Source organism: Chanos chanos, chromosome 3 (assembly GCF_902362185.1).
Source record: "Chanos chanos chromosome 3, fChaCha1.1, whole genome shotgun sequence".
Taxonomy (NCBI): Eukaryota; Metazoa; Chordata; class Actinopteri; order Gonorynchiformes; family Chanidae; genus Chanos; species Chanos chanos.
The window spans coordinates 16,462,343-16,488,383 of record NC_044497.1 but is presented as its reverse complement, the minus strand read 5'-3'; the positions used below and the strand labels follow the sequence as shown (position 1 = coordinate 16,488,383).

Below are 26,041 nucleotides of genomic sequence, written 5' to 3'. Positions count from 1 at the left end.
TGGTGTTTGCTTTTACAGGAGAACTGTTAATTTTAAAATATCAAACCACATATGGAACATTCTTGTTTTAAATTTAGTGCCAATGGTTGCATGTCTGCTAAATATTTCGTTTTAGGGATAACAGATGTTAGGTGCTGAAGAGGCCTTGATTTAAACAATCCGCTTTGACGTGATGTCTCCCTCTAGCGGTGAGAGCATGGTTAGCTCAGTGTCTCTAAACACATAAAATCACTCAGCATATCAGACATTCTAAAGGTTCGAGATAGATAATCTTCCATTTGAACACCATGTATTTTTTGTAGCCGTGATCAAACACAGTTGAATATAGTGTTCAGAGGCTTCGCAAGATCTATACTAATCAATCAGGTGAGTTCGTGTAGCATTGCTTGCATCACTGCGTACCCCGCTGAGTCCGCGATGCAATGTCTCCTCCTGCAGTTGGGAGAGTCTCCGCGCCGCGGCTGATGTTCAACACCTGCCCACTTAGATTCACCCACCACTCCAGGATTTGTATTCCACTGTTTGTGTAAAAGCAGTTTGTTATAATCAGGAAATACGATTACGAAATGTCACGTCTCTAAAATGCTATGTAACATTAGTAAACTGATTTTACCGTAGACATTTGAGACATCACGAAATTCTATAATCCAACGCTTCCATTGTGTGTTTTGTACCGACAAAACTCAGATTAATTGCTTAAAAGTGAAGCTTTCTGGAAGCAATAAAAATCGACACGCGAAAATACACGAGACTCACACATAAGAACCACATAAATTCCACATTCCCCTTCATCTCGAACTGCCAGGAAACATCTCCAAAATCATTGTCAGGTACGTTGCTCTTCCATATACCTGTATTTTCACTGATTTTGAGAGGGCTGCACTGCTTAAATGAGTGAGTCACAGCATTTAATCACCCTACTCTACCCTGGCTGAGGAGTTCAGGTAAGGTCACGCACATGTCGTTTCAAGAGGCTTTACAAAGATTTTAACATGTTTTGTTCTGCAGTTAATGAATCAATAAATTGTATAAATTATTCGTGGAAAGGTAGAAATACTTAATGATCTGCATTTAGCTATTTAGCGGTTAATACCATAATATTACTTTATTTTCTGTTACAGTTTTGTTTTAGACATTTATAGTGAGGGACAATACTTTTCCTGTCAAACGGCTGCTATTGTGTGAAACATATTAGGAAATCTGAAGTGTCGACACTGTTTCAGGTAGATTATTTCCACTCCGTTCCTACAGTGTAGTAACCAGTCAACGCCAGTAGCAGGCACTCAAACCCTGCTGCAACATAACAATTTAAGTAAAATCGATGCGAATGAGACCATTCTATCTTTTTTGAACCACGTACAGCTAGAGCCACGTTACCTTCTGCAGGCATTCTAGAAAAAAGGTTATGGACCGGACCACTTCTTGAAATACAATGCACAATCGGTATTTAGTCTTTGTGTACATATCATAATCACTAATCCCAGATTATCAGATTGTCAAACGGCTCTTTTGCTGCCAGTACATTTCCTTCCGGTTAGATGTCACAGATTAACAAACAGGATAGACCGGATCATCAATCGCTCTTCGAGAAAATTCTTGAATTTTAGAAGTGGAGACACTACAGAGTTATATTTATATTTAAACTTTTCGTGAGACACTAACGATGCCGCAGAAATTACTAGATATAACCAACATTAATGGCTTTTGATTTTGAGTGTGCATGACTGATTTCAAAAGTAGGTTCTTTCGGTATAACATAGAAAACGGATTCGAAATACAACATGACAGGGCTGTTTGCCCTCTTCAGTGAAATGTGGCAAGATAATCTACAAGATAATAAACACTGTCCTTATGAAGTGATACAAAATCAGGAGTGGTTTATGTGTCAAAGAAATGAGACATTTGCGGTTTAAACGAAGAGGCCATCTGTTGTAGCTCAGTATCTGCCAACAATCTCATTTCAAACTCAATTTCATATGTATAAATATCCCCAAATTTGAAATATTGCTATCCAAGTGTATCAAGAATGTTCTTGTGGCCACATTCATCAAAGGGCAGGGCTATATTCGATCCCTGTGAACTAATTCGTTACCACCCACTTGAACCGGAACCTTTTCAATCTGTAGGCTACTGTCCGCCTCTAAGCTTCGCAATACACTGACAGCTGTTACGCGACGTTACAATGTTGCTCTCAGTATTACAACGGTAGACGTTATTCCTAATTTTGAGGACTAACGATGATTCTCAGTTAAACTGTATCCTCTTCCGTTATTTTCATGACGACAACGAGTAGCCAAGCAAGTTGCCACTGCTTGGGTCGAGCGGCAGATAGCTGCGTCTGTTCGGAAAGATTGGAAAGCGCGGGTGTAGCCAAACTGAAACCATGATTTATTTTACGCGTGCTTTTAAATGGCTTTATATTACAAGCGCCTAAAGCCAGGACCCGACTAGGGTGTATTAACGATCGGATATTCCTAGCAGTCCCACCCTTCGCTGCCCGAGTCGTTGCGCTACGCCCCGTCCCTCGGGCGGGTGGGCTACATCGATAGTGAGAGGAAGACGGGACATCTTTTTTACCGTGTTGTTACCTCCGTATATCTCACAACAAATCACACGATGGGGAATACGACCTCCTGCTGCGTGTCTTCCAGCCCAAAGATCCGGAGAAATGCACACTCGAGGTTGGAGCCGTACCGACCCGAGCCCGAGCTCAGCCGAGAGGATACAGGTTGCAACCTCCAACACATTAGTGACAGAGAGAACATTGATGGTAAGTTATTATACATGTATACAGACATACGTCAAGTACAACACTAAACCCAAGACGGAAATAGGCTAAAATACAAACGCTAGTGTCCGTTTTAATAAATCTCACACACTGTCGAATATTTAACAAGCACTTAATGGGGAGCATTGGCTGTTGTTGGATAGACACTGAAATGCACGTACTCATAAAGGGTAGTTAGATACTGAGGACAGATATTTTTTAGCTTGTTTTGTACCTTTGTCAACCCCCAGATAAAGTCATGTTGGAAGTGAATCCTCATGCTTCCATTTGTAGTATGGAAATAGGTACGTGTTTGTACCAGTCGTCATCTCACTGTTTCGGCACGAATCACTGTACTGAACTGCTGCACTAAAAATAATATTGTTGCTCTAGTGATCGTAGAGGTACGAGACCATTTGTGTGAAACATAGTATTTGTCAAACAATTCTGTTGTAGATTATGTCCTCCAGCAGAGAATAAACAAATGGGTTGACTTACAGTAGCAGTTATCCCATCTGATGATCATTAATCACACTTCATTATAAACTGTGAATGAACATGACTGATTAACTTTGGGATTATTATTTGTAGTTGGAAAACCAGGTTAAGATGAACTGTTGTGGGGGTTGCATGGTTCCTTTTGCATTAATGTTCATCAAAAGTGGGTGGTGAACTGACGTTGTTTCTAGACGTGTAGAATGACCACTTGCGAGGACACGCCCCATAATCTCTTTGGGGGGAAAAAAGACAAGTTAACTGCTGTTTTGAAAGCAATTTGTTTTCAGCAAATTCACGTGCATTCACAAGAGTCATTTTCTCTTGACCAAGCACATCCAGCAAAAGTCGGATGGCCCTGTGATTATACCTCTCTGTTAAAACACAATGCCCTCAGCGTTCACTTTCTCTGACAGCTTCTGTGACTTTCTCTCTCATTGTCTTGACTGGGTTATTCTCTCTCTCTCTCTCTCTCTCTCTCTCTCTCTCTCTCTCTCTCTCTCTCTCTTTTCCTGTGTCATTCATTTATATGGGACAGTCCTAAGGAGATGACTCCCTGCTTTCATTCAGCTCTCTTGCTAGGGTTGTTTTATTCAGAGACCAGCTCAATCAATAGCTCTGTTGTGGGAGGCACTGTGTGTGTGTGTGTGTGTGTGTGTATGTGAGTGAGTGAGTGAATGAGTGAGTGAGCGAGAGTAATAGAGATAGTGTCGTCATCTCTCGTCACACTGACCATGGTCACAGGTTGCATTTTTCCTAAGTGGTCAACTCTGTATTATTTTTTGCTTGTATAGACTGCCTTCCAAATATAAGGTGATGATTCTTAATCAGGAGGTGTGTTTGTTGAACTTGTGTGAGCGCCACAGTTTCAGAATCACCTCCTCCTAATGCAATTTAGTTTCTAAAACCAGAAACTGAAGGTCATGTGGCCGTGGGCACAGTTTTAGTTCGTGTGCCATCAGATCAGGAGCCTGAGTTTAGCTGTTATGGATGGACTAATTGTTAATTCTGCTGTGGTCACCAGACATAAAAAATGTTTAAAATGTTTAATGTCTAAAGGTTAATGTTTGAAATTCACTAGATAGTATATTACCACGTATAGGATATACTGGCATATTTGATACCATTAGAGATAGTACCACGGAATTTCAGAACGCCGGCGTCCGTTAGTCATCCAGGTGGATTCATTTCATTGGCCTCATCTTTGAGATCTTCTGCTATGGAGCTTGCCATGAAGGTCTACTCAAAGAGGCAGTCTGTGTTCAAATAGTCATTAAATATGCACACCAATCACATAAGCATGCAGATGTATGCTCGTCATGTAGGCGTACTCGTTTCAGTATGCGCAAATATTTCTCCCCTCTGACTGGCATACTTGTATCTGGCTCTGGCCTCTTTCTCTGTTGGCTTCTCCAGAGGAGGTCCAGAGCGTTTGGGAAGATGTGGGACCACAATGAGCTTTCACAGAAGAGCCGATTGGTACCAGGCGGTTCTGAGGGGCCAGGGACCAGTTCTGGGCTCTGTGAATCATTCAGATTGAACACGTGGCACTGAAAAGCCAGACAGGCCCTTGTGAATCACAATCAGTGGAATTCTTTATGGGCAGAGAAAAAGCCCTGTGTCAGGCCTCTGTTTCCTGCTTCTAAGCTCTGCAGTAATGAAGGAGTATCTTCATCAGTGCCAGAGCCCACGCTTTTAATCAACGTCAAATCCAATGCTCCGTCTCCCTTGTTCTTCTGTTTTACATGACGGTATTTTACTTTATTCTTTCAAAATGATCTTTTATTATGTGGAACTAAGAAAAAATAAAAGCTATGTGTAGTAACAACCATCCCATTTTATGTATCAACAAAAACTGTATTGTAAGTAATTGACAAGAATCCTATTTTTGGTTCTTGTGTTCAGTCGAATGAGAAATCTTTCTTTCCTGCGGTATACTGAGTTTTTTTCTGAGTGGAGATCGACTTGATTTCTCTCTCCTGACTCTCACCCAGACTCCAGTGTGGAAGAGAGAACCCAGTCCTCACATGGACCCCTCAGGGAACAGCCTGCTTCAGTCTTGTGACACAATTCATGAGGGATGTTAAAGAGTCACAAACACACTCTTCCGTCTGCCCAAGAACACAGAGAGAGAGAGAGAGAGAGAGAGAGAGAGAGAGAGAGAGGGAGGATGGGGAGGCTGTGTGTTTGTCCATTAACGCAATTCGTTAAATGAATGTGTTCTGCTTCACACTGTTCTTGGTAGATTTGTATGAATTAGTTTCACTGATTTATATCGTCTTCTTCTGCCATGCACAGACATCTATAAGAGCTGTTTACTCGCCCCTTGACTGATCAGGATGTCTAGAGGCTTCAAGTCAAACATCAGTAAAAAGCCCTGAAACGACCACATTTCATTCATAATCTGATTACACAATACCAGTACTTTTTTTTTTTCTGTTAGGTAATATCCAAGCCTGCCCATATTGCTGGTCTTAAGATTCAGTTGCGTAGTGGACACAGTGTGTTCTCAGAGCATAGAATTTGGTGTGGGATTCATAAGTAAGTTGTGAAAGGTGATCAGACACACCCAAAGCACTAATGAATGGTCAAGGGCAGCCCAATGGCTATTCGGTTTGTAAGGTGATAAGGATCCTATAGTACATGCTGAACCGATAAAGCCACCCTTACTCTGTCCACTCTCTTTAGATTAGTGTTTGAATGTAGATTTGCCTGGCCTTGGATTATCCTTTTCACTTTATTTGTTTTGAAAGGTGACACCCAACAACTTGGCTTTGTAAAAGAGTTCTTTTCAGTGGCATTGGCCAGAATGACTTTTCCCTGAGAGTTTACACGAATGAAGAAAGCAATACGTCCCTAATCCAACGTCCCTCTTTGTAACTCAGTCTGTTTTCCTCTAAATTGGCTTCCAGCATGACTCCAGTGCGATGCTGACTGGTGTGTGTGTGTCTGTGTGTGTGTGGGACAGAGAGAGAGAGGGCAGAATTGTGCCATGGGCAGTGTTCATAACTGTGTGTGACCCCAATTGCTCATCACGCTGTACACGTGAGAGGCAGTCAGTGGTGAGAACCCCTTTTGTGTAAGAAGAGTGGGGTTAGCCTCACCTGCAGACTGGTCCCAACCAGACTGGTCCCAACCAGCACTCATCCATTTAAACTACCACATCCCAATCCTAACTCCTCTCCCCATCGACTTCTATTTATCCTTCAGTCAAGCCCCTGTCACTGCCTTCCTAGCACCCCCCACACCCAGCCTGCTCCACATTTACTCTCAGAGCTGACCTGAAAAACTACAGCTAGGGACCATAGGACAAACTGACACCCATGACTGGGCTTGACTGGTACACTTACGATGGAAAAGACAGACAGAGAAAAGAGAGAGAGAGAGAGAGAGAGAGAGAGAGGGAGAGCGCATCGTCTCATCCTCATATGAGGGAGAAGGAGAGGAAGAGGACTGACGGTACCTTCAGACCACAAACTGCCAAGGCGTGGACTGTTTTGAACGAGTGTGAGGCTGTTCCTGCTCCAGCCTCAGTGCTGTGGAAATCCTCACCCCAAGCCTTGATGTGAAGACACAGTGAAGTGTGTTACAGTGTCTGAGCATGAACAGCACTGGAGATTTAAGAGTGCTTTGTCATTAACAGAAGGTTGGATTGGAAGGGCAAGTTGGCAACACGTACAGTGGGTGGGAATAAGTAAACTGTACACTACAGCAGTGAGGCATGACGTAATGGACCTGTTAGAATGTAGTACTAGGCTTATGCTTCATATTGGATGGTAAATGATTTAGAAAGAGACAAAATGAGCTTTGAATTGAAGCGAATAACAGAGCGGTGTTTATCGTGAGACCTTGTAGAGGGCATGCACACTAGAGCTGATCGGTGTAAAACTTAACCAAATGAAAAGCTTGTCCAGACTGCTCCACTCTCTCCCCACATGGACAACACACAGCCACAGAGAAAGAGTAAACTATTAGCGCTACCTCAAGGGTCTTTTCTGGAAGCGATTACAGAAACAAAGAAACATCCGCATAGCTTGCTTTGTGTGTGGCACTCTGTTTTCCAGGAATTGGCTAAATGAGACTGAATCTCTTCATAACACCCACAGATATATTTTAGGAATTCTCTAGAACCTTGGTTTGATGTACTTCGAGTAGAGTGGATCCAAGATCATCTCCGGACCCTGATGCCTTAAAAGGGAGACCCCAAACATCAGTGTCCGTTGGGCCCACTCCATCATCCACACCTGTGGACAGTGTCTAGCTGAGAACACATTCACTGTAGAGGAATGGTACAAACAGAAGTCTCTCTGGGGAGAGACACTATCCTTATGCTTTTGGAAAAATTAGGCCCAAATGCAGACTCTCAGGGTATTAGATTTCAGGCAAAGACTGTGTGTACTCACTGGAGTGTGCTGTAATTATACCACACTTACCACAGCTGAGTCTAAGACACAAACCTGGACGAATCTACTGGCAGTTTGTCAAAATGTTGACTGCATTTCTCCAGTACAACCTTGGCAATGTGGACCTGCTCCTTTCTATGAATGGATATGAATATTAGCTGACACTTTTGTGCTAGATCAGCAATTATTGATATGTATCGTTTTTAATATATCTGTGAAAAATAATTCTGTGAGAAATATGTGCATTTACGTATTTTGGTGGATGCATCAGCAGTTTGCTTGTTGCAGGCAAGTTGGTCATAACGTTTTAATGCAATTCAAACGTCTTTCTGAGTTTGAGTTTGGAGAGATGTGTCGTGATACTACACGACTGAGAAAGATGATCGTATGATCATTTGTGCCTCTCTGCTTGAAACAGTTACTCTAACGTGTGAAAACAGGGTCACTGAGTGGAGATAATAATCACCACATGATAGTTGCCTCACTGAAACATCATATGGAGTCATGTCTCATTCACCCACACAAATCTTTTAGAAAAGGCCACACGTTATATTCAGTATCGTCACTCGCGTCTTCCTGTCCTGACGTCTCTACATCCTGTGCATAACCAGCCACCTGATTCCCATGAGCACACATCCCCTGTTCTGTTCTGTATGTAAATAGTGTTTATGGTGCCTAACAGTGAATTGACTGTTCCTTATTCTCTTAAACTGAGCATGCTCAGAAGGTTATATTACATGCCTTTGGATTTTCTTCACTAACATTTGGGACCTGTCAACAAGTTAGTTCTCTTTGCCTAATTAAGCACAGCATTAACTGGCTAGCTTCATGCAGTTTGTGTAATCAGGTCTCTTAATTTGCAGCTTTATAAATTATAGTGTCTGTTGGAAAAATGTGTGAAGCTATTAAAATCAGCCAACTTGCACAGAGGGTTATGTAAAAGTAAGTCTGTTTGAACCAGACGTGAGGGATGTGTCAGTGTGAGCACACCACCAAGCTGAGCCACGTGGCCTCAGACAGAAAAACCTGGGTCAATGAGTTCAGATTAGCTTAGTCTGCGATCCTGATTCAGAGAAGATTTCCAGGTTCTTCTCATGTTGACAGACTGACATCCAAGAGTGTAACACTGAATGTATCCATTAGTTAGGTTAATTAATGTGTATGTGTATGGCTACATTTTCTAGTTTTCCAGTTTGACTAAATTGCCGTTAACTCTCTTCATGATGTTTGACGTTTTCTTTTGGAAATAACATATAGAAACTCTGCTTCGCAGACTTCTTTGTGAATATTTATGTTTCATAATAAAATTGTGTCTTGCCTCAAAATGAGTGTGTATGCTAATAGCAAGGGAGAAGTATGCTTGGCTGGGCCTTAGAGGGAGTTGGTCTTATTAAGACTTAAGTATTTCTGGTAGTGGTTCCTCTGTTAATGCCGACTTCATCTGTAGTCCTTTTCAGAAGCTGGAGAATTCCCCGTCGACCTTGCCTTGCTGTTTTGCTTTCTGTCTTGTCTATAATTTTATGTCCTAACACTTTGAAGTTGTCTCCCCCTCTACTTGTAGTTCTTTTGTAAAAACCAAATGCACGCACATGCGCTCTCTCTCTCTCTCTCTCTCTCTCTCTTTCTCATTCTCTCTCGCTCTCATTCTCTCTCATTCAGTTTTGCTCTGATACATAAACTTATTTGTTCCTTTGCTATGATTTCTGACCAGTTCTATATACAGTGTGGACGGTGGCCACAGAAATCAATAATAAACAATCTAAATACGTCCTCTTTCCCTGACCTCCTCATAAGATATCCTCTTTTCTCTGCTCTGATATATATGATTATATATGCTTTTTCCTTGAGACATCTAATACAATCACCTCTCCCATCTCCTCTAATGCAATCAGCTCTCCGATCTCCTCTACAGACCTGAGTGGACGGTCTGGGTAATGTGTGACTCAACATCTGATATGTGTCTGTTGATTCCTTTCACTTTGGGCCAGACCACTTTACACTAACGGCTCCAGAAGGTTCCGGTCATGGAGAAGATGCTCAGCTGCTTACATTGTCCTTCCAACAGGAAGAGCACATCTGACTCTTGAACAACAGCAGAGAAGTCGAGGAATTAGTCTGCGGAGTTGCATGAAAGACATCTCATTTGGTTATTTGAACGCTAAAGGCAATGGGCCTCATTCACCAACCGTTCTTAAGAAGAAATTTTATTCTTAAAACCCACTTGTGCATTTTTCTGACATTCACTAATGTTTTCTTATTTGGGATTTGTTCTTAAAGAAGAACAGAAACGTAAGAACAGAATCTATGCACACTCAAGAGCAAACTTGCGCACATGTGAGCGCTGACATGTTTGTGCAAAGTAATTGTCTATTGCGTTTTCTTCAATTCTACAGTTGTACAGTATTGTAGGATTTAAATTACAATATTTTTTTTATCATTTATATATTTTTTTAAATAATTATTTTCATTCTTTTACAAAGCATTATGGTCTTTTAAAATAAATAAACACTACTCTAACACTTCATGTAACACTCCAGAATGTAGTGCATATTTAGTCATACTTTTGTACGATAAACAAAAAGAGCAATATGAGAATATAACAGTTGATGGAGACTGTGATAAGTGAGCAGTAGTTTTACATACACTACTTATGGGTTATCCCATCTGAAACTAGACAGGTTGTAAGGCAGGTGTGTGAGAATCAGTCAGTTTTATCTTCACATATAGATAAATATTAAAATACCTGGACAGAGCAGACACGGCCATCGTAGCCTTCGCTCCTGTCTGCTACTGTACGCGCGTTACAGCGGGAGCAGAAGTGATGGCTCAAGGTACTTGTTGGTTGTTAGAAAAGAACTCACAATTACGAAAAATAAAGTCTGAATGGCGGGGAAAAATGGGAAAACCGAGAAAAAAAAAGTCAGAATTGCGAGAAGTAAAGTCGGAATTCCGAGAAATAGAGCCGGAACTGTGAGAGATAAAGTCTGAATTCCGCAAAATAAATTCGCAATTAAGCCAACTTTTTTCTTTTAATGTGGCCAAAACGGGCTTCCATAGATTTCTGTGCGTGCACGGCCCTGCAGTCTCATGCCCTTTTTTGGGGGTTGGCGGGGCGTTTACCTATGCTAATTAGGAACAACTGGCACGCGCTTTCAATTTACGACGACAATGGGATACATCGTTATAAGAACGAAGATGTGAACAATTCTGCGGTTTAAGAGCACGTCATGAATCTGACATAGACTTTCTCTTAGGACCTTTCTCAAGAGCAAATTTAAGAAAACACTTAGGAAGATATTGGTGAATGACGCCCAATGATCCCTGTCCCCTCAGAATTGTTGAGATGAATGCTTTTTTGTTCCATTAAAGTAATGAGAAGTTTTGGCAGTTTCAGAAGGGGGAAGTTATGGTTTTTCCAACTTGTTTTATTTATTAATTTTTGCATGACTAATGTTGAGTGGGACGCCAACACTGTCAGTTTTTATGTTATTTTGGGGGTTTTCAGAGTGCGAGACAAAGGGAGCCTGAGTTGGTATGGCATAACTCCATTTTATCAGTATGTTGAAGTGTAGCCCTCGGAACCAGAAGTACAAGAGCGAGGTGTTCTGAGACATTAGCATCATAGATTAATCCTCCTTGTGTGACTTTTATCTGTGAAATGTGCCTTATGGAGAGAGAGAGAGAGAGAGAGAGAGAGAGAGAGAGAGTAGCAACACCTTTCAATATTGAGTTAAGACCATAAGGTATGTAGAAGCATTTAGCAAGCATGAGGTAATCTAACATGAAACATACTCTGTTGTTTATGTGCATTTGTGTATGACTTTGAAAGCTTATTAGCTGATTCAGAGATGCTAATTCATCTGAATTCATTTATTAAGTTCAGAAAAACTGGGCTTTGCTTCCAGCATTAGCACTGCAAATTTACTCCTTTTCAGAACATTTATTTATATGGGACCTCAGAGTTGGATGAGGGGGATTTTTTCTTTTTTTTTTTTTCTTTTTTCCCGCTCATGTAGGAAGTCCTGAATCAAGACATTGTGACCATTTGACCATGTTTGAGAAATCCCCTTCCAGAGCTGTGTGGGGTTTTGCAATGGAAACCATCTGCTGCTCTCTCAGGGCATCACTCATAGGCTCACATCTGTCACAATTTAAATGTTCCTACAGTATTTACGTCGCTAAGCTAACACTTAACAGTGTTAGAAAACACATGGCTTTCCATCCAGTATTTAATGGGGTCGGTAAATGAAACGAAGGTCAAGACAAGGCCTCTAATAGGAGACCTAACTGGAGTTTGTACAGTTACAAGGGATTCTGCGAGAGAAAGTGTCTCGTAAAACTGTAAAAGATGAGGTTAGACTTAAGTATGGCTCTTTTTGAAGTTTGGCATCATTGCACAGCACTTAAAAGGATCCCCCCACTTGCCCATCTGCACATAGTTGGTTCCTCCCTGGGGATCTGAGATTTTATGTGTGTGCTCTGTAAACAGGTCCAGACACTCTCTCTGTTCAGAAGATCAGTGAAACTGGAGAGCTCTTGTTCAGAAGAGGGTAACTAAGGTCATATGAAGGACATTTAGTATTGTGTGGGTTCCAGAGAGAGAGAGAAGATCTTCTGCTAATCTGCCAGAGCTTTTTATACCGTAAAATATTCAATACACAGCATGAAGACAAAAATATATGAACCATAAAGGATTTGAAGTGTCTGACGGGTTTTAATATGGTCTTAAACTGAGTTAAACGCTGAAAGTTTCTCTCACCGATGTGACCATAGCCAAAATCGTCAGTCCTTTCCACAGCAGCGTACAAAGCTTTCAGAGCCAATCCAGACACATAACCTGGGCAAAACCGGGCTCATCCATCTCGTGGAACCGCCTCCCACCTTGTCCTTTCATCTTCTCTCTTCTCCTGGAGCTGTCCCTGATTCACTCTGTCGAACAAAAGGCAGTTAATATGTGGAAAAATATGAATCACGAGTGATTCAGCGTTCAGTTTGGTTCATGTTTAAATGGGGACGTTATTAAGAGTGTGTTCTTAACCTGGGACGTGTTTGTATGTAGAAGCGGAGCGTAAGATACTGTCAGGAGGTGATGGCGGTTAATGGTGACGTGTGGGAAGATGACAGTTTGGATCTATCAGCTCTGTAGCACTTCAAAGGCACACGGCCATTAAAGCTGTGAGAGTGACCAGAGAAACCATGCGTATACTTCTCTCTGTGGCTCATTGCATATGTGTGGCTCTTTGATAAAAATCTTGTGTGTGTGTGTGTGTGTGTGTGTGTGTGTGTGTGTGTGTGTGTGTGTGTGTGTGGGGGGGGGGGGGGTGGGTGGGTGGGTGTGTGTGTGTGTTTGTGTGTGTGTGTTTATGTGTATTGGGTCAGAAAGCAGTGTTGAGTTTGTTTTTGAGTGGGTTTAAAAGTGTTTTACATGGTTGTGTGTATGAGGAAGCGTGCGTGTGCGTGCGCGTGTGTGCTCATGTGTGTGCGCGTGCATGCGTGTGTGTGCGCGTCTGTGTTGGTTGGAGGCTTATAAGGTAGTGTTGTGTTTATTTTTGAGTGGTTATAAAAGTGTTTTGCATGAGTGCGTGTGTGTGTGTGTGTGTGTGTGTCTGTCAATGAGTATGAGAGAGCATTGTGTGAGCTGAGAGGATGAAAACAGGCAGTGAACAGTCAGCATCATTAAAAGCTGAGGGAGCTGCTGTGCACAGGCCATTGTTCTGTGGGTGCGGGAGTCAAAGCCAAGCCTGGAGACGCACTAAAAACATCACAACCCGCCCCAGTATACTGCCTATTATACTGCTGATAGACCTGACAGACAACAGCCATCACCCTCTCTCTCTCTCTCTCGCTCTCCTGCATTACTCCACCTCCTTATTTCTGCACGTCTCATTCCCTTATTAGACTTTTTTTTTTTTTGGCTGTATGTCTTTTTCCTCTCTAGTTCTCCTACTCAGATGTTCATTCTTTTCATTCTCTCTCTTCGTTTCTACCCTTCCCCCTTTCTTTTCCCCATCTCTCTCTCACTCTCTCTCCCCCTTAACAACCTCCCACATGCCATTCTATATTGCTCAGTGAGCATCTCCACATTGAGGTGTCCTCTGTGTTGGGTGCCAGAGCTACATACCGTAACCTGTGTCAGTCTCAGATGAGAACCTGCGTTCCTCTCATTATGCCCTTTGCTCCACTTCAGATTTCTGGACGTGCTCCAAATTTCTCTTCACCAAAGCAATCTTACACTAGAGTCTGAATTGCGCAATATAGTCATATTATCCTCCTATTCATCGCATTCATTCATTAGCTTCGGTCTAACAACTTAATACATTCCATTTGGCGTAATGATATGACTGGAAACCATTAGCTATCAGTTATAAACATGACAACCAAAATAAACATCTCGTAGAGTAGACTGAGTGGAGTGGGGGTGGGGGGTGGGGTGCATTCCTCAGAGAGGAGAGTAACAATCTCTTCAAGGAGGAGTTATGACCACATTACTCCTCTGTGGAGCTTTTCTCATGACAGTAGGTGGCTCCCCTACTAAGGTGGGTGGCTCCCCTACTATGGGTATGCGGGTGTCCCCCTGTGACCGAATAACCAGCCTTGGGCACCTGCACCTCTTTACAATTATCTGAGCCATATCCCAAACCAGTACTAGGAAGTCCAAAAAGCATCTTAAAATGTTAGGTTGGGTGACGGGCGAAGATCCTTGCCTCCCTGTAGCTGTCATTGTTAGGCTGGTTCCATATATTAGCATTACCCTTACGTACAGGCACCAGATGAAGACTCCTAACATCAGGCCAATAGTTAATTTTGCTTCCCTGCATGAATGTAACAGAGCTAAAGAGCTCCACCTTTCTGCTGTAAAATCCTTCATCTGTGCCAAATGAATTGCAAGCGAAACATGCTCGCTGAGATTCTTGAGATAAGATTTTTGAGATAAAGATTCTTTGGCGCTTCTGACTCGCACAAAAGTTGTAACACTGAGGAAAGCGTTTATTCACCAGATGTAGCTGGAAGCGTTTATGTTGCAGTGACAGATCTAATAACCAGACAAGTGACATGCGCTAGGGAAGGCAGAAAGCCAAAAATTTTCATCTGTGATTATTAACTGTCCTGTAAGAGTAGACACTAAAAATTGCACCAGATATGCGTGAGATTCAGTCCGTGTTTAGGGTTTTCATTTCAAAAGGTTCTTTTTAATTTCAAAAAATAAAATAAAGTATTTCACGTGGTGTTTTTCACTGGAGGCAGAGCCAGGGAAACGAAGCTGTAAAATTCACCGAAAGCCGGGAGGATTCTCCACACAGAGGTCAAGGAGGCCTGGAGTAATGAGGAGTGACTTGGAGCAGTCTACCAAACAGTCATTAGAGGAACGGTTAGGCAGCGGAGAGCACTCACAGGCGCAAGGGTAATTACCTGAACCTCTGACAGCAGTCGCATTCCACACGAAAACTGAGGGAGGGTGTCGGAGAGAAGGAGCTCCTGACAGATGAGACTGTGTGTCACCGTTGTCTAGCAGAAAACGGAACAGAGCGGATTAGACCGGACCAGATCAGACACAAGCTGCTGAACCCCGTTTAAAAATGACAGAACCAGCACAGACTACGTGAGACGAAGTCCGATTTAAACTTTCGGTGGTTGAGCACCTACAGATGGTAGTTTGTAACTGTATCTGATTAGTTTGTGAAGATTTTCAAGGAGAACAGTTGGAGAAATTGTGTGTATGTGTGTGTCAGTGCATTGTGCATGATAATCCACCATTTAAGCATGTAGTCATGGGACTAAGTGTGTTGTCGACGTTTGCATTCCCTTACCATCAATTAGGGGTTGACTGATATGGTTTTTTCAGGGCCAATACCAATACCGATTCTTAGCAATCAAGGAGACCGATTAACCAACATTTGGAACCGCTATACATTTGCAGTAGAAATGAAAATCTTGATGTCAAAATTTAGAATAACACAAAGTCCGACACAAAACTTTGTTGAAGTGCCTTTAAACATATGTTTAATTAAAAGGGAACTTTTCAGCATTGTCTTAAAACAAAAAGAGCAGGGACCTCCCAGCAGCATTTATTATAAAGTTGACTGAAACTTTTGATAAATAAACAAACAAACAAACAAAATAGCTCATCAAAGTTTTATAAAGTCGGATCAACAAATGAACTTGTTGATGTTCGCTATCGCATTCAAGTTAGCTGTACAAGACTCAACATTAGCATATGTTATTATGACCATTGGCTACCTGACATGTAAAAACACCAGCTCATACGGGCCAGTAATGTTACGTTCGCAATATGGTAGTTAAAGTAAGCTCCAGTTGCACTGGCACCAACGTTACTCAAAGATATAGCTATCACTACATAAATAAACTCTAATATGTCGTTATAGTTAACTATATCACTGCAACAAAGTGCATTATTCGGTGTAACTGGGAAACTGGGCAGAAGATTGTGGTGTTTTTGCAGCTTCAGCTTAGAGGATTGTGATGTTTATTGCAGCTTCGGCAATATCTGCGGCCTTGCCTTCGAAACACAGCTCTGCTCGCACGCCGGAAGTGCCCCGGGTCTGCAAATGCATTCCTCTGTGCCTGTCTGTGGCACGGCAGCCGTCAGTGTTGATAGGGTACTCATGACGTATAACCAATAAGATAGTGCTGTTGGCGGGATGTTGCTGACCACAGAGAGGTGACTACAGACAGAGAGAGGCGGCTACCTCAGAGCTAAAGTAGCATATTTTTAAATTCATTTATTTTATCGGCAATCGGATAAAAAAAAAAAACAAAAAAAAAAAACAAATCCCACAATCGTAAAAATGCTGAATATCGAAATCGATGATTGGCCAGGCCGATAATCGTTCGACCCCTACTGTCAATGCATGAGTACATTATATTCATGCGCTTGACAGATATAAATATGTATGTGTGTATGTGCTCATGCGGTGTGTGTTTACAGGGTCTTCATTGTGTGTTTGCGTACAGTGCTGAGTTGTCAGAGCTGTGGTGTTTAAATGTCACACAGACAGTGTGAAGCTTGCTGCATATGGCCTCTCTGTTGGCCTCCGTTCCTCCTCACAGCATGACCCCCCTTCCCCACCCCCACCCCCTCTCCATGGCCCTGGGCTGGCATGCAGATTTAACACCCCTCCTCATCCTGGCCTGGAGGATTGCTATAGCAGCCGCTGAATAAGCAGGCTAAACAGACATCCAACAACAGACAGCTTAGGACAACACTAACCCGCCCAGGACTTACTTAACTTAAATATAGTCACAGCTTTAAATAAAACTATAAAACACAGCTCGTAATTAAAGTTATGTGGTTGGGAGCTCTCATAACTGGTCCGTGTGGTTTTTATTGCAGTGGTAATTGTCACCTTGGCATATTTTGAGAGGCTTCTGTTCTATGTAGCTCGTTGACCAGAGGCAGTTTGGAAATCTCAGACTCCTTTGATGTCGGTGAAAATCAGCAGTAATTCAGTTCTGTCTCTGAATGTGTTGAAAATATCGTGTTCGAGACAAGAAAAGGTTTTTGACCCGGTCTGTCCCACCCTCTGCAGGAGAAGCGCCAGAGTCAATCGTTCCGGTGAAGAGGATGACATTTTCAAAAGGTTGTCTAGAAAGAGCGGACCATACGGCCATTTTTCATCCCCTCACCTTTTAAGAGCCCAACCGACTGGATGAGAGTAGACCACGAAGAACCGGAGATCCCGACCCTCTGACCGGCATTACTCCCAACTACCGCTTATCTACGTTCGTGCTGGTCCAAAGCCTTTCTCGTTTGCTTTCTGTGGTCCTGTGTGGCTGCTCTGTTTTGACAGGGTTGGGTTGACCTTTTAGCGCCTTGGCCCTGTTTGGGCCGTCCTGCCGCTGGCTTTCTCACTAACGTACCCAGCAGGTGGTTTGGCTTGGCCCCTGATTTTCTTTTTTTCCCCCTCTCCTGTCCATACTTTCTCTTGGTGTTGTCCTCAGCGCGGGGGGAGAGTTTGAGTAGGGCAGTAATTGGATAGCTGTGAACTGTCAACACCAGTGGGACCCCCAGGACACTGTTGCCTGCGAAGTGGGTATCCTCACTGGGTAGGCTCCAGCTATGGCATCACCTAATTGGTATCTGTGCCAACGTGAGGCCACTTTATTTTAGGTACCAGTGAGGGGTGACTTCTTGTAATGACTGACATAAATTGCTTGCTGCCATTCTTGTCCTTAGTTCTGCAGGTCAGATCTCAGATCTCTCCCCCTCCCTCTCTCTTTCTCTCTCTCGCTCTCTCTCTCACTCTCACTCTCACTCTCACTCTCTAATTCTTTCTTTGCCCTTTCCTGACCCCTGTTATCATTACAGTATTAATAAGTTGTTGTTTTTTTCTTTCAGAATGGGAGATGGTTACTGAAATATTTAACACTGACAATGCAGCATAATACATTGTAGAAGAATTTATTGCATTGTGGTAATAATCAGTTTGAAGAGCTGTTCATTAGAATCTGAGGAGAACTTTCCGATCGTCCACTGTGGCTCAGTTTCAGTGGTGTTAGAGGCCTCAGAGTCTTATCTCTGTCTGTCTTTGATGCCTGTGTCTCAGCCTGCAGAACCTTTTCATGCCTCCGTTGCCTAGCTACAAGCAAGTGGTTCAGGAATGGTTTGGGGGGAGGAGGGGTTCAACTGGACCAGTTGAAAAGTGGGGGCGGCCCCTCCTCCCCCCACCAACAGTCCGGTTCTCTGATGTTCAGAGTCTGACCGTGCCACTCCACCTTCTCTCCTCTCTGCGCCACCCTCATTCAGGTGCGCCACACACACACATACCCCATAATGCACGCAACCTTTTGAGAGGGGCTGGTAATGTCTTTATTTCTCTATTTAATAACATTTTGCCATATTTCAGTGGCAGCTGGAAAGTGCAGGAGTAGCTGTGAGTCTGTGTGAATGGGGATTCTGGGGCTGAGGCTGTGTGTTAGGAAGTTTACTTGGCTGTGCTGTTATCAGCAGTCGAAAGTCTCTGTGGGCCAATCAGATCATAAAAGTTTTTTCTTCAGCTGTACAAAGCTTGCCTTTTTTTTTTATCTTATACTTAAATCAGGGCCATGTTCCATGAAATTCTGTGTTCTTCCCATTTCCACTTTCACAGCAGTGAGCGATTTAAAGCAATACATGCTCTTGTGAGGAATGTAAGATTGCCTCAGATATTTTGAATGTGGAACTCAGTATCACATGGTACTCACCAGATTTGATAAATGACTCATTTCCTTATTTTTGTAGCTTTTCAATGCTCATACAGTCTTAAAAACTTTATTTATCTTCTGTCCCCACCCCCCCCCCCCCCCTTTTTTTTTGGGATTCGTTGCCTGTTGCTAGTCACCACCACTTGTCGCCTCTCCAGTGTGAACATTAGCAGGGGCATCAAAAGCATAAGAGAACACAGAAAGAGAGAGAGAGAGAGAGAGAGAAAGGGAGAAGAGAGGAGCAACGGAGAGGGTTTACAGGGATGAAATGTTGCCTGGCGGGTCTGTGCTCTATCAGCCGTTACCATGGTGCCTGTTGCCGGGGGGCCTGGCAGAGTGGGAGGAGGAGGGGGGGAAGGGGGCTAGTGACAGGCCCAAGTCGGGTCTTAACGCGGGCTAATTACTGCCATCCATCCTGCCAGAGTAACTCATTACTCACAAGGCTAAAAAGCATTCTCACTGTGCAGGCTGCACAAACACACAACCAACAGGCTCCAACTCTCAGTCCACTTGGATTAGAAGGACTTTGATATAAAAGCATTAAACCAAATTCAGCATGATGTCTGGCGGAGATCATTTGAAGCTAAGTAATAAAGTTAGCGGACCACACGTTTGTCTGTGCAGCGAGGCGGCACAGCGTTTTTGTCTCTATTCTCTGTTGTCTCCGTCCCTCAGGACCACATCCCTCTGTACTTGACTTTGTAATCTCTGCCATTTAAATAGTGTTATTTTTGGAAGAGAAGCGTTTGCATGTAAACAACATAGGAACATGCATAAAGCAGAGGGCCGCTGTAGTGTCCTCCTGCTTTCTCTCTCTCTCTCTCTCTCTCTCTCTCTCTCTCTCCCCATCTCTGTCTCTGTCAGAGCGCGTGATCTGCTCCTCAGTGTTAGTCCCCCGCTCCTTAATTTCTCTCTCTCTCTCTCCCACTGCCAGCCTGCCTGGTATTTGAAACACAATGAGCTTGCCTTCCTCTCCTCAGACTGTCAACACTCGGCACAAAGCAGGCCTTTGAATCATTTGCCTCTATAATAAAAAAAAGGAGATAGGGTTGGGTGGTGTCTGCTACACAGGAAAGCTGTGAAAACAAAGCCGTACCTACCCCTGAGATTGCTCTGTTTGTTTTACTCCAGATAGTATGCGTGTGTGGGGGGAAGGTGAGACTGCTAAGGTATTAAGTCACAAATGATTTCAACTTGTTAACTCTCCAATGTAATCCTAATAGCTTATAACACTTTAAACTGCATTTCAGAGACTAGCAACTTTCAGATAATGTTTGCATACTTACAACTTGACGATCCTTATCTTTTAGTACGTATCAGCATCGCACGCTTATGCTCTGCTTAAATCTGTGGGTTCGCATACAAGCATATCAGCTGTCGCCACACCCGAAACACGTTCTACACAGCGCGTCTGACGGGGGTCTCGGCCGCGGACGAGCGGCTGTGTCTTCGGGCGTCCATCCAAGACGAGAGCGTGATACCTTCTCTTCGCAGGAAGCCCATCTGGCTCTGCTCTTAGGAAGCGTGACTCAAGTGTGGCGGCTTTAACAGACGGCTCGTTTGCACCAACGGACGACTCCCTGTAACCCCTAAAAAAAGAATTAATGACATCATTATCACGATTGACGTTTGCTTCATTATCGTAATTGCTGTCATAGGTATGTAGTAATGGGATTTTACATTCGAGCTTAATTTGGTCGCTATACTTGTCTGTGGTACATCAGCAATTGTCCTTTCTCCATCTTCTCCGATATACTAACTTTTTATTTCTTTCTTATTTGGTGCTTTTAGAAAAAACAATGTTTTTAAAATTGCATCAAAAGATTATGACTATATATAACTCCTCAGGACTACATGATAAGAGAAGCGATGCAAGTATTCTCTCAGTTAGACCAAACCTTCATCCACTTTTTACTGGCATGATGATTTCAAATGTAACCTGACCAAATTTAGCTTGTTTCTAGCTTGGCTACTTATCTGAGTCTATTGTGTACATAGTCCTGCTGAGAACTGACCTTTAGCTGTGGGTGTGAGTCGCCCCTCCCTGACCCCTGTCGCTTGGTAACCAGACCCCTTCCTGGTAAAGCTGGCCTGCTGAGGTAGACACACCCATTGGCCGAAATCACTCAGGCCTCTGTAGGGTCTGATGCCAGTGCGGTGTCCAGTGTGTTTGTGGATACCACATGTGGTGAGAATTGGAAGATTTTTGTGGTTGTTAATCTTTCAGATTCAGGGACTGTGAGAGTCTGAAACAGATGCGAGGAAAATTTCGACTATCTCTTTTTTCCAGACTGTATTACATAACACCAGTGAAGTTTTAGGGATCGTGACTTATATAAGATGTTGTTAGGCTGGTATTGTAAGGCTGCAGCATGCGTTAATCAGGCGGAGGCGTTTGCGTGTGTGTGTGTGTGTGTGTGTGTGTGTGTGTGTGAGGGGGAAGGAGGGTGTCAATTATTTTCACTATAATACGCGACAGTTCTCAAAATCACGTTTAGCACAATTTAAAGTCTGTGGGTAAGAATGCAAAAATAGCAACAATCTCAGACCATCTTTATTTCAGTCAGACAGACTGGATTTTGTAAAACAGGTGTTATTCTTTGAATAATGATACAGTCTTATGGCACATTGATATGAAATGTGTCGTGTAGTCGTTGTCAGACATGTCTCCACCATGAGACTGCAGTTCCTTTAATATAGTTGAGGGAGACCGCCTCTCTGCGGGGGAGAGCCATCTCCCTCAAGTTATCAAACCCCCTAGCCCGCAAGGAAGCACATAACAGCAGAAAAGTGGAGAGATTAAAGAGCAGTAATCATATGCCCCGCTCCCTTGTGTTCATAACTCGCTTTATATTCAGCAGTATATCGATCGAGCGAGAGATGCGAGGCATCCACCTGTCATTATGGTGTTGCTTTATTGGTCCCTGTTACCGAGTGTGCGCAAAATGTTTTTTCTCCGTCGAGCGACACCACGGGGAAAACAGTACCTCTCATTCGTTTTAGAGCAGAGTAATGACCATGTCTCTCGTCACCACCCCTCACAGCATTGCAGAAAACAGAAAACTTGTTCACCTAATGAACTGTCGGTTACGGATCTGCGTGAGATGCTTCGTGCACATTTTCCCTCGAATGTAGTTTATACGTTCCAATAGCTTGCACCAAGATTTAATTGTCTTTAAACTACGAGAAATTTTCGCTGCCCGTTGAGGATAAAATGGACGACTTGAAGGGCAAGGAGCAATTACTTAGATGCATCATCAAAGTGTCTTAAAATGACCAGTCACGCTCGTGTTGAGTGTGAGTAGATATTAGTTACTCCAAGGTTGCCGTGCTGCGGGGCTGCCAGTGGTACGTGGCACATCTTTAACGAAACAACTAATCCTTGTCAAACAGGCAGTGTGCCTGAGATATCCTCAGTGTCTCAGTGCTGTTGTTTTCTAATTATCTGTTACAAGAGTCGTGTGTGTGTGTGTGTGTGTGTGTGACTTTCTGGGCACCTCCAACAGTTGTTAATGCAAGATGAAATTATCCTCAAACGCAAACATACACATTCTTTTTTTATTATTAAATTTCATTGTCTGTTTGTTGATATGATTCTCTTATAAGTGAGTATATTTACATTATCTGCCATTGATCTCATCCATCAAAGCAAGCAGAGCCTACTTTAGCCTCCTCTAGACCTCTCCACCCACGACAGCCTGCACCTGACAGCCTGAGTCATCTCTTCAAGTGTCTCTTATTGATCGTCGTGATCGATAAACGCCCTGGTCAGCTTCATTAACGACAGTTCCCAGCGCTTCGTGTCCTACAGAATCACGCCACGCTCGGTGGAAAGGTGATTTGCGGCAAAGGAAGACCCTCAGAACTGAACCCACGAGAAAAGTTTCTGAGACTTCTCGAGACTTCCTGTTTCCAGATCTGCACGTTGGACTCAGGTGCAGTGGACGATCGCATTCCGTGCTTCTTGGCATCTCGCCTCCGTTCGCAGGATGCCGTAGTACTTACAATTTCATTCCAGCGATTTTTCCCAGACAGTTTCTTTGATGCAAGGTGCGTGTTAGCCTGCGGCTTGAGCGCCACCCATCTTGGCAGTGCCTTGCCCAGATGATGACTCAAACCGAGAAGGCAGTTCGTGGCCAGCAGCAATCAGCAGAGATTAGCCTTGTTGAGGCTTTGTGCTGAGGCGCTGTAATGAATAGGATCAGTGAGCAGGAACTCCTGCTGCCGAGTCACTCATTTTCTCTCTATCTCTCTCTCTTGGGAGAGAGAGGTTAAAGTCTGGTGTCTATGGGCCCAGGTTGTGGATGAGCTTTTCCTAATCCTAAATTATTAATCTAAATTAAATTATCAATTCTAAATTTCTAATTCTACATTTTTTTAGGGTGCATTTTGTTTTTAAATAGCAACATTTCACATTCTTGCTGTGAAGCACATCTCAAACGAATACGTATTAAGTTAACCACATGCAGGTGCATTTGTTTCGATGACTCGCGGTTGCTTTGAGCGAACGGTGAGAGCTGTTTAAGGCATGGGAGCCAAATGTGGGACATAGTCATTATAAAATGATCGTTGCTGGATACACACAATAGCCATTACACCTGCGGCCTTTAACAGCCAGAGACGACCGGTCTTCTGAATGCTTGGTCGAGAGGTGAACGAGACGCGGAGAACTCATCTTAACCTTTTAGCCCTCGCTTTTATCGTAAAACGCCGTTTCTGCTGTTCTGAGTCAGTAGAGCATTTTTGAGAAAACTGATCCTTTTTTCCCCCCTTCAAATCAACCCACTGAAATGACACGAGTGAACCCACAGCAGAGATAATGAGTGTGAGATTGGAAGCTCAGAACAGCAGCAGAACTGTTGACTCACTTTGCTGAAGTGTACATGGAACAGCTCCGGCAAAACGGGAGAAAATTCTTAGTAAAGAACAGATATTTCAAATCACTGCACTCCCCGCCCCAGTCCTGTACTTTTTGACCCTCTGAGAAATTTTTGAACAGAAATATGTATGAAATATGCCACATGTCCCTTAGGCAGTGCATTCTGCCTTTATAAGCATAGTTAATTCTGAAAGCTCAAGATTCACTAGAAGAGCTCCAGACTGGAACATATGACCGGTGATGATGTAGGAAATCATTTGAAAGGGCAAACGGGGGGAAAAAAAAGAAAGAAAAAAGAAACTTGCGCATGAAAAAATGGCTTTAGTTGGCAAAGCATTCAAGCAAATATATTGAACATCATATTACTTGCATCACTAACTGCAAACACACACACACAATTTCTCTCTCTCTCTCTCTCTCTCTCCCTCCCCCCTCCCTCCCCACACACACACACACACACTCACACTCACACACTATCTCCACTCTCTCTCACTCCCTCTCACACACATTCACACAACCACAGAGGCCAGCAGCTGGCCATCTGGTCCATTCCTGGACAGTCCCTGCCGTAGGATATTAATCGAATGCCTGTCCATTGTGCTGTAATCCTGACTGTACGACAGTGACGAGGGGGAGAAGGGGTAGAGGGCCATGGGCACCCATGCCAAGGCCAGACTGCCGGGCACCGTGCCACTCCGTATTGTGCTTAGGGCAGCCAGAGAGTGGCGGCCCATTGAGACGTGCCTGCACACGAGCAGTTCTGGCAGGGCAAAGGGTAAACGAGGTAAGAGGGAGGATTCAGATGAGGAAACGACATAGGAAAAAGCAATTGATTTATCAGAGTAGAGCACTTCACTGAAAGGGTCCCAGTAATCAATAGGTCCCAGTAATCTCACGGACCTAGCATTCTTACAGGCCCTCAGACGCAAGTGGACAGTGGGTAAAAGGTGGTTTCATGTAAAATCCTGATTTGTTTTTGTCGTTTGTTCAATTTTTTGATGCACGTTTGGTGTCTGCGCTGTCAGAGATCTTGAAGAACTCAAGAGTGGGAATGTAAGCTGTGTATTGCTCATATATTGTGTATTGTCTGTAAATAATATGTACTTTGTCTGTACTGCTTGAGAGACACCAACGGCCGGAACCAAATTCCTTGTGTGTGTTAACATACTTGGCCAATGAATCTGATTCTGATTCTTATTGAAATTTAAGGTTTTTCTCTCCCCAAACCTACAGGACTTGTACTTAAAACACGGACCAGTCAGTAGCTCTGTGGAGAATGGAAAAGTACTTAACATTGTGTTAGTGAGACAGCAGATTGATAGTCGTGCCAAAAAACTCAGCTGTATGTCACACAGAAACAGTGCCTATTCTCTTTCACTCTCGTGTGTGTGTGTGTGTGTGTGTGTGTGTAATGAGTCCCAGGCGTCTCTCCCCGCTGCTTCCTGAATGGGAGGAAGTGGAAGTGGAGGCAGTGGGAGCTGTGTGTGTGTGTGTGTGTGTGTGTGTGTGTGTGTGTGTGTGTGTGTGTGTAAGCGCGCGCCCACATGTCTACATCAATACAAAGATTCTGTAACCCCTTTTGTAAAATGGCACCATTATCGCTACGTATTTAGCAAATTAATTTTGAGAGGGAGAGAGCATCACGGGCGAGCATCACGGATATTTAGCCGGACAACAAAACCATTGGGTTTACTTCCGCCTGATATTCCCACATATGGCACAAACTCGGCGGTTTATTCATGCTCTTCCTCCCTTTCTTGGAGAGCTTCTTGATATGACACACTGCCAAGGCTGTGGCTCCTTTCAATGTGAAGTGGCTCTCCTATACAAAAGACACACACACTTCAAAAGAACCCAAACACAATAGAGAAGGCCTGGTCACGTGACCACCAACACTGGCATTACAAACCCGTTTCTTTTGTGTCGCCTGTGTTCAGTGTCTTTTATCATTAGCTTAACAAACCAAACCCCCCCCCCCCCCCCCCCCTCACACTTTGTTTAGCCCTAAACAAGAGACATGCCTCTTTGGTTCTCTGTATTCAAATATACGTTCGTTACAGGTGTACGCTGAAGCAGTGGAGTAGTCACCTTTCGCTCCCTATGAACTTTTTCTCTCCTCCATCCTTCCCTTCTTCTCTCTCTCGCTCTCTCTCTCTCTCTGTCTTTTTCCTCCCTGAAGTACTTTGGCCACTGGCCTGGGTGTACCCAAGTCTCTTTCCTTCCCAAATGAAATCATCGGTGTGTGTGTTGCTGCTGACCAGGGCAGACTTGGTTTGGTTGGGTGTGTGTGTGTGT

General features: G+C 43.5%; 1 protein-coding gene across 6 annotated transcripts in view; it reads left to right on the top strand.

Moving 5' to 3' along the window:
* The first annotated feature begins 2,236 nt into the window (after nt 1-2,236).
* ccny (cyclin Y) overlaps nt 2,237-26,041 on the top strand; it is a 40,243-nt gene continuing 16,438 nt past the window's right edge. For all 6 annotated transcript variants that reach the window (XM_030768827.1, XM_030768825.1, XM_030768826.1 and 3 more), the window contains exon 1: nt 2,237-2,770. In XM_030768827.1, coding sequence (XP_030624687.1) covers nt 2,617-2,770 — 154 coding nt within the window. In that variant the 5' untranslated portion in view covers nt 2,237-2,616. The remainder of the gene's footprint in view (nt 2,771-26,041) is intronic.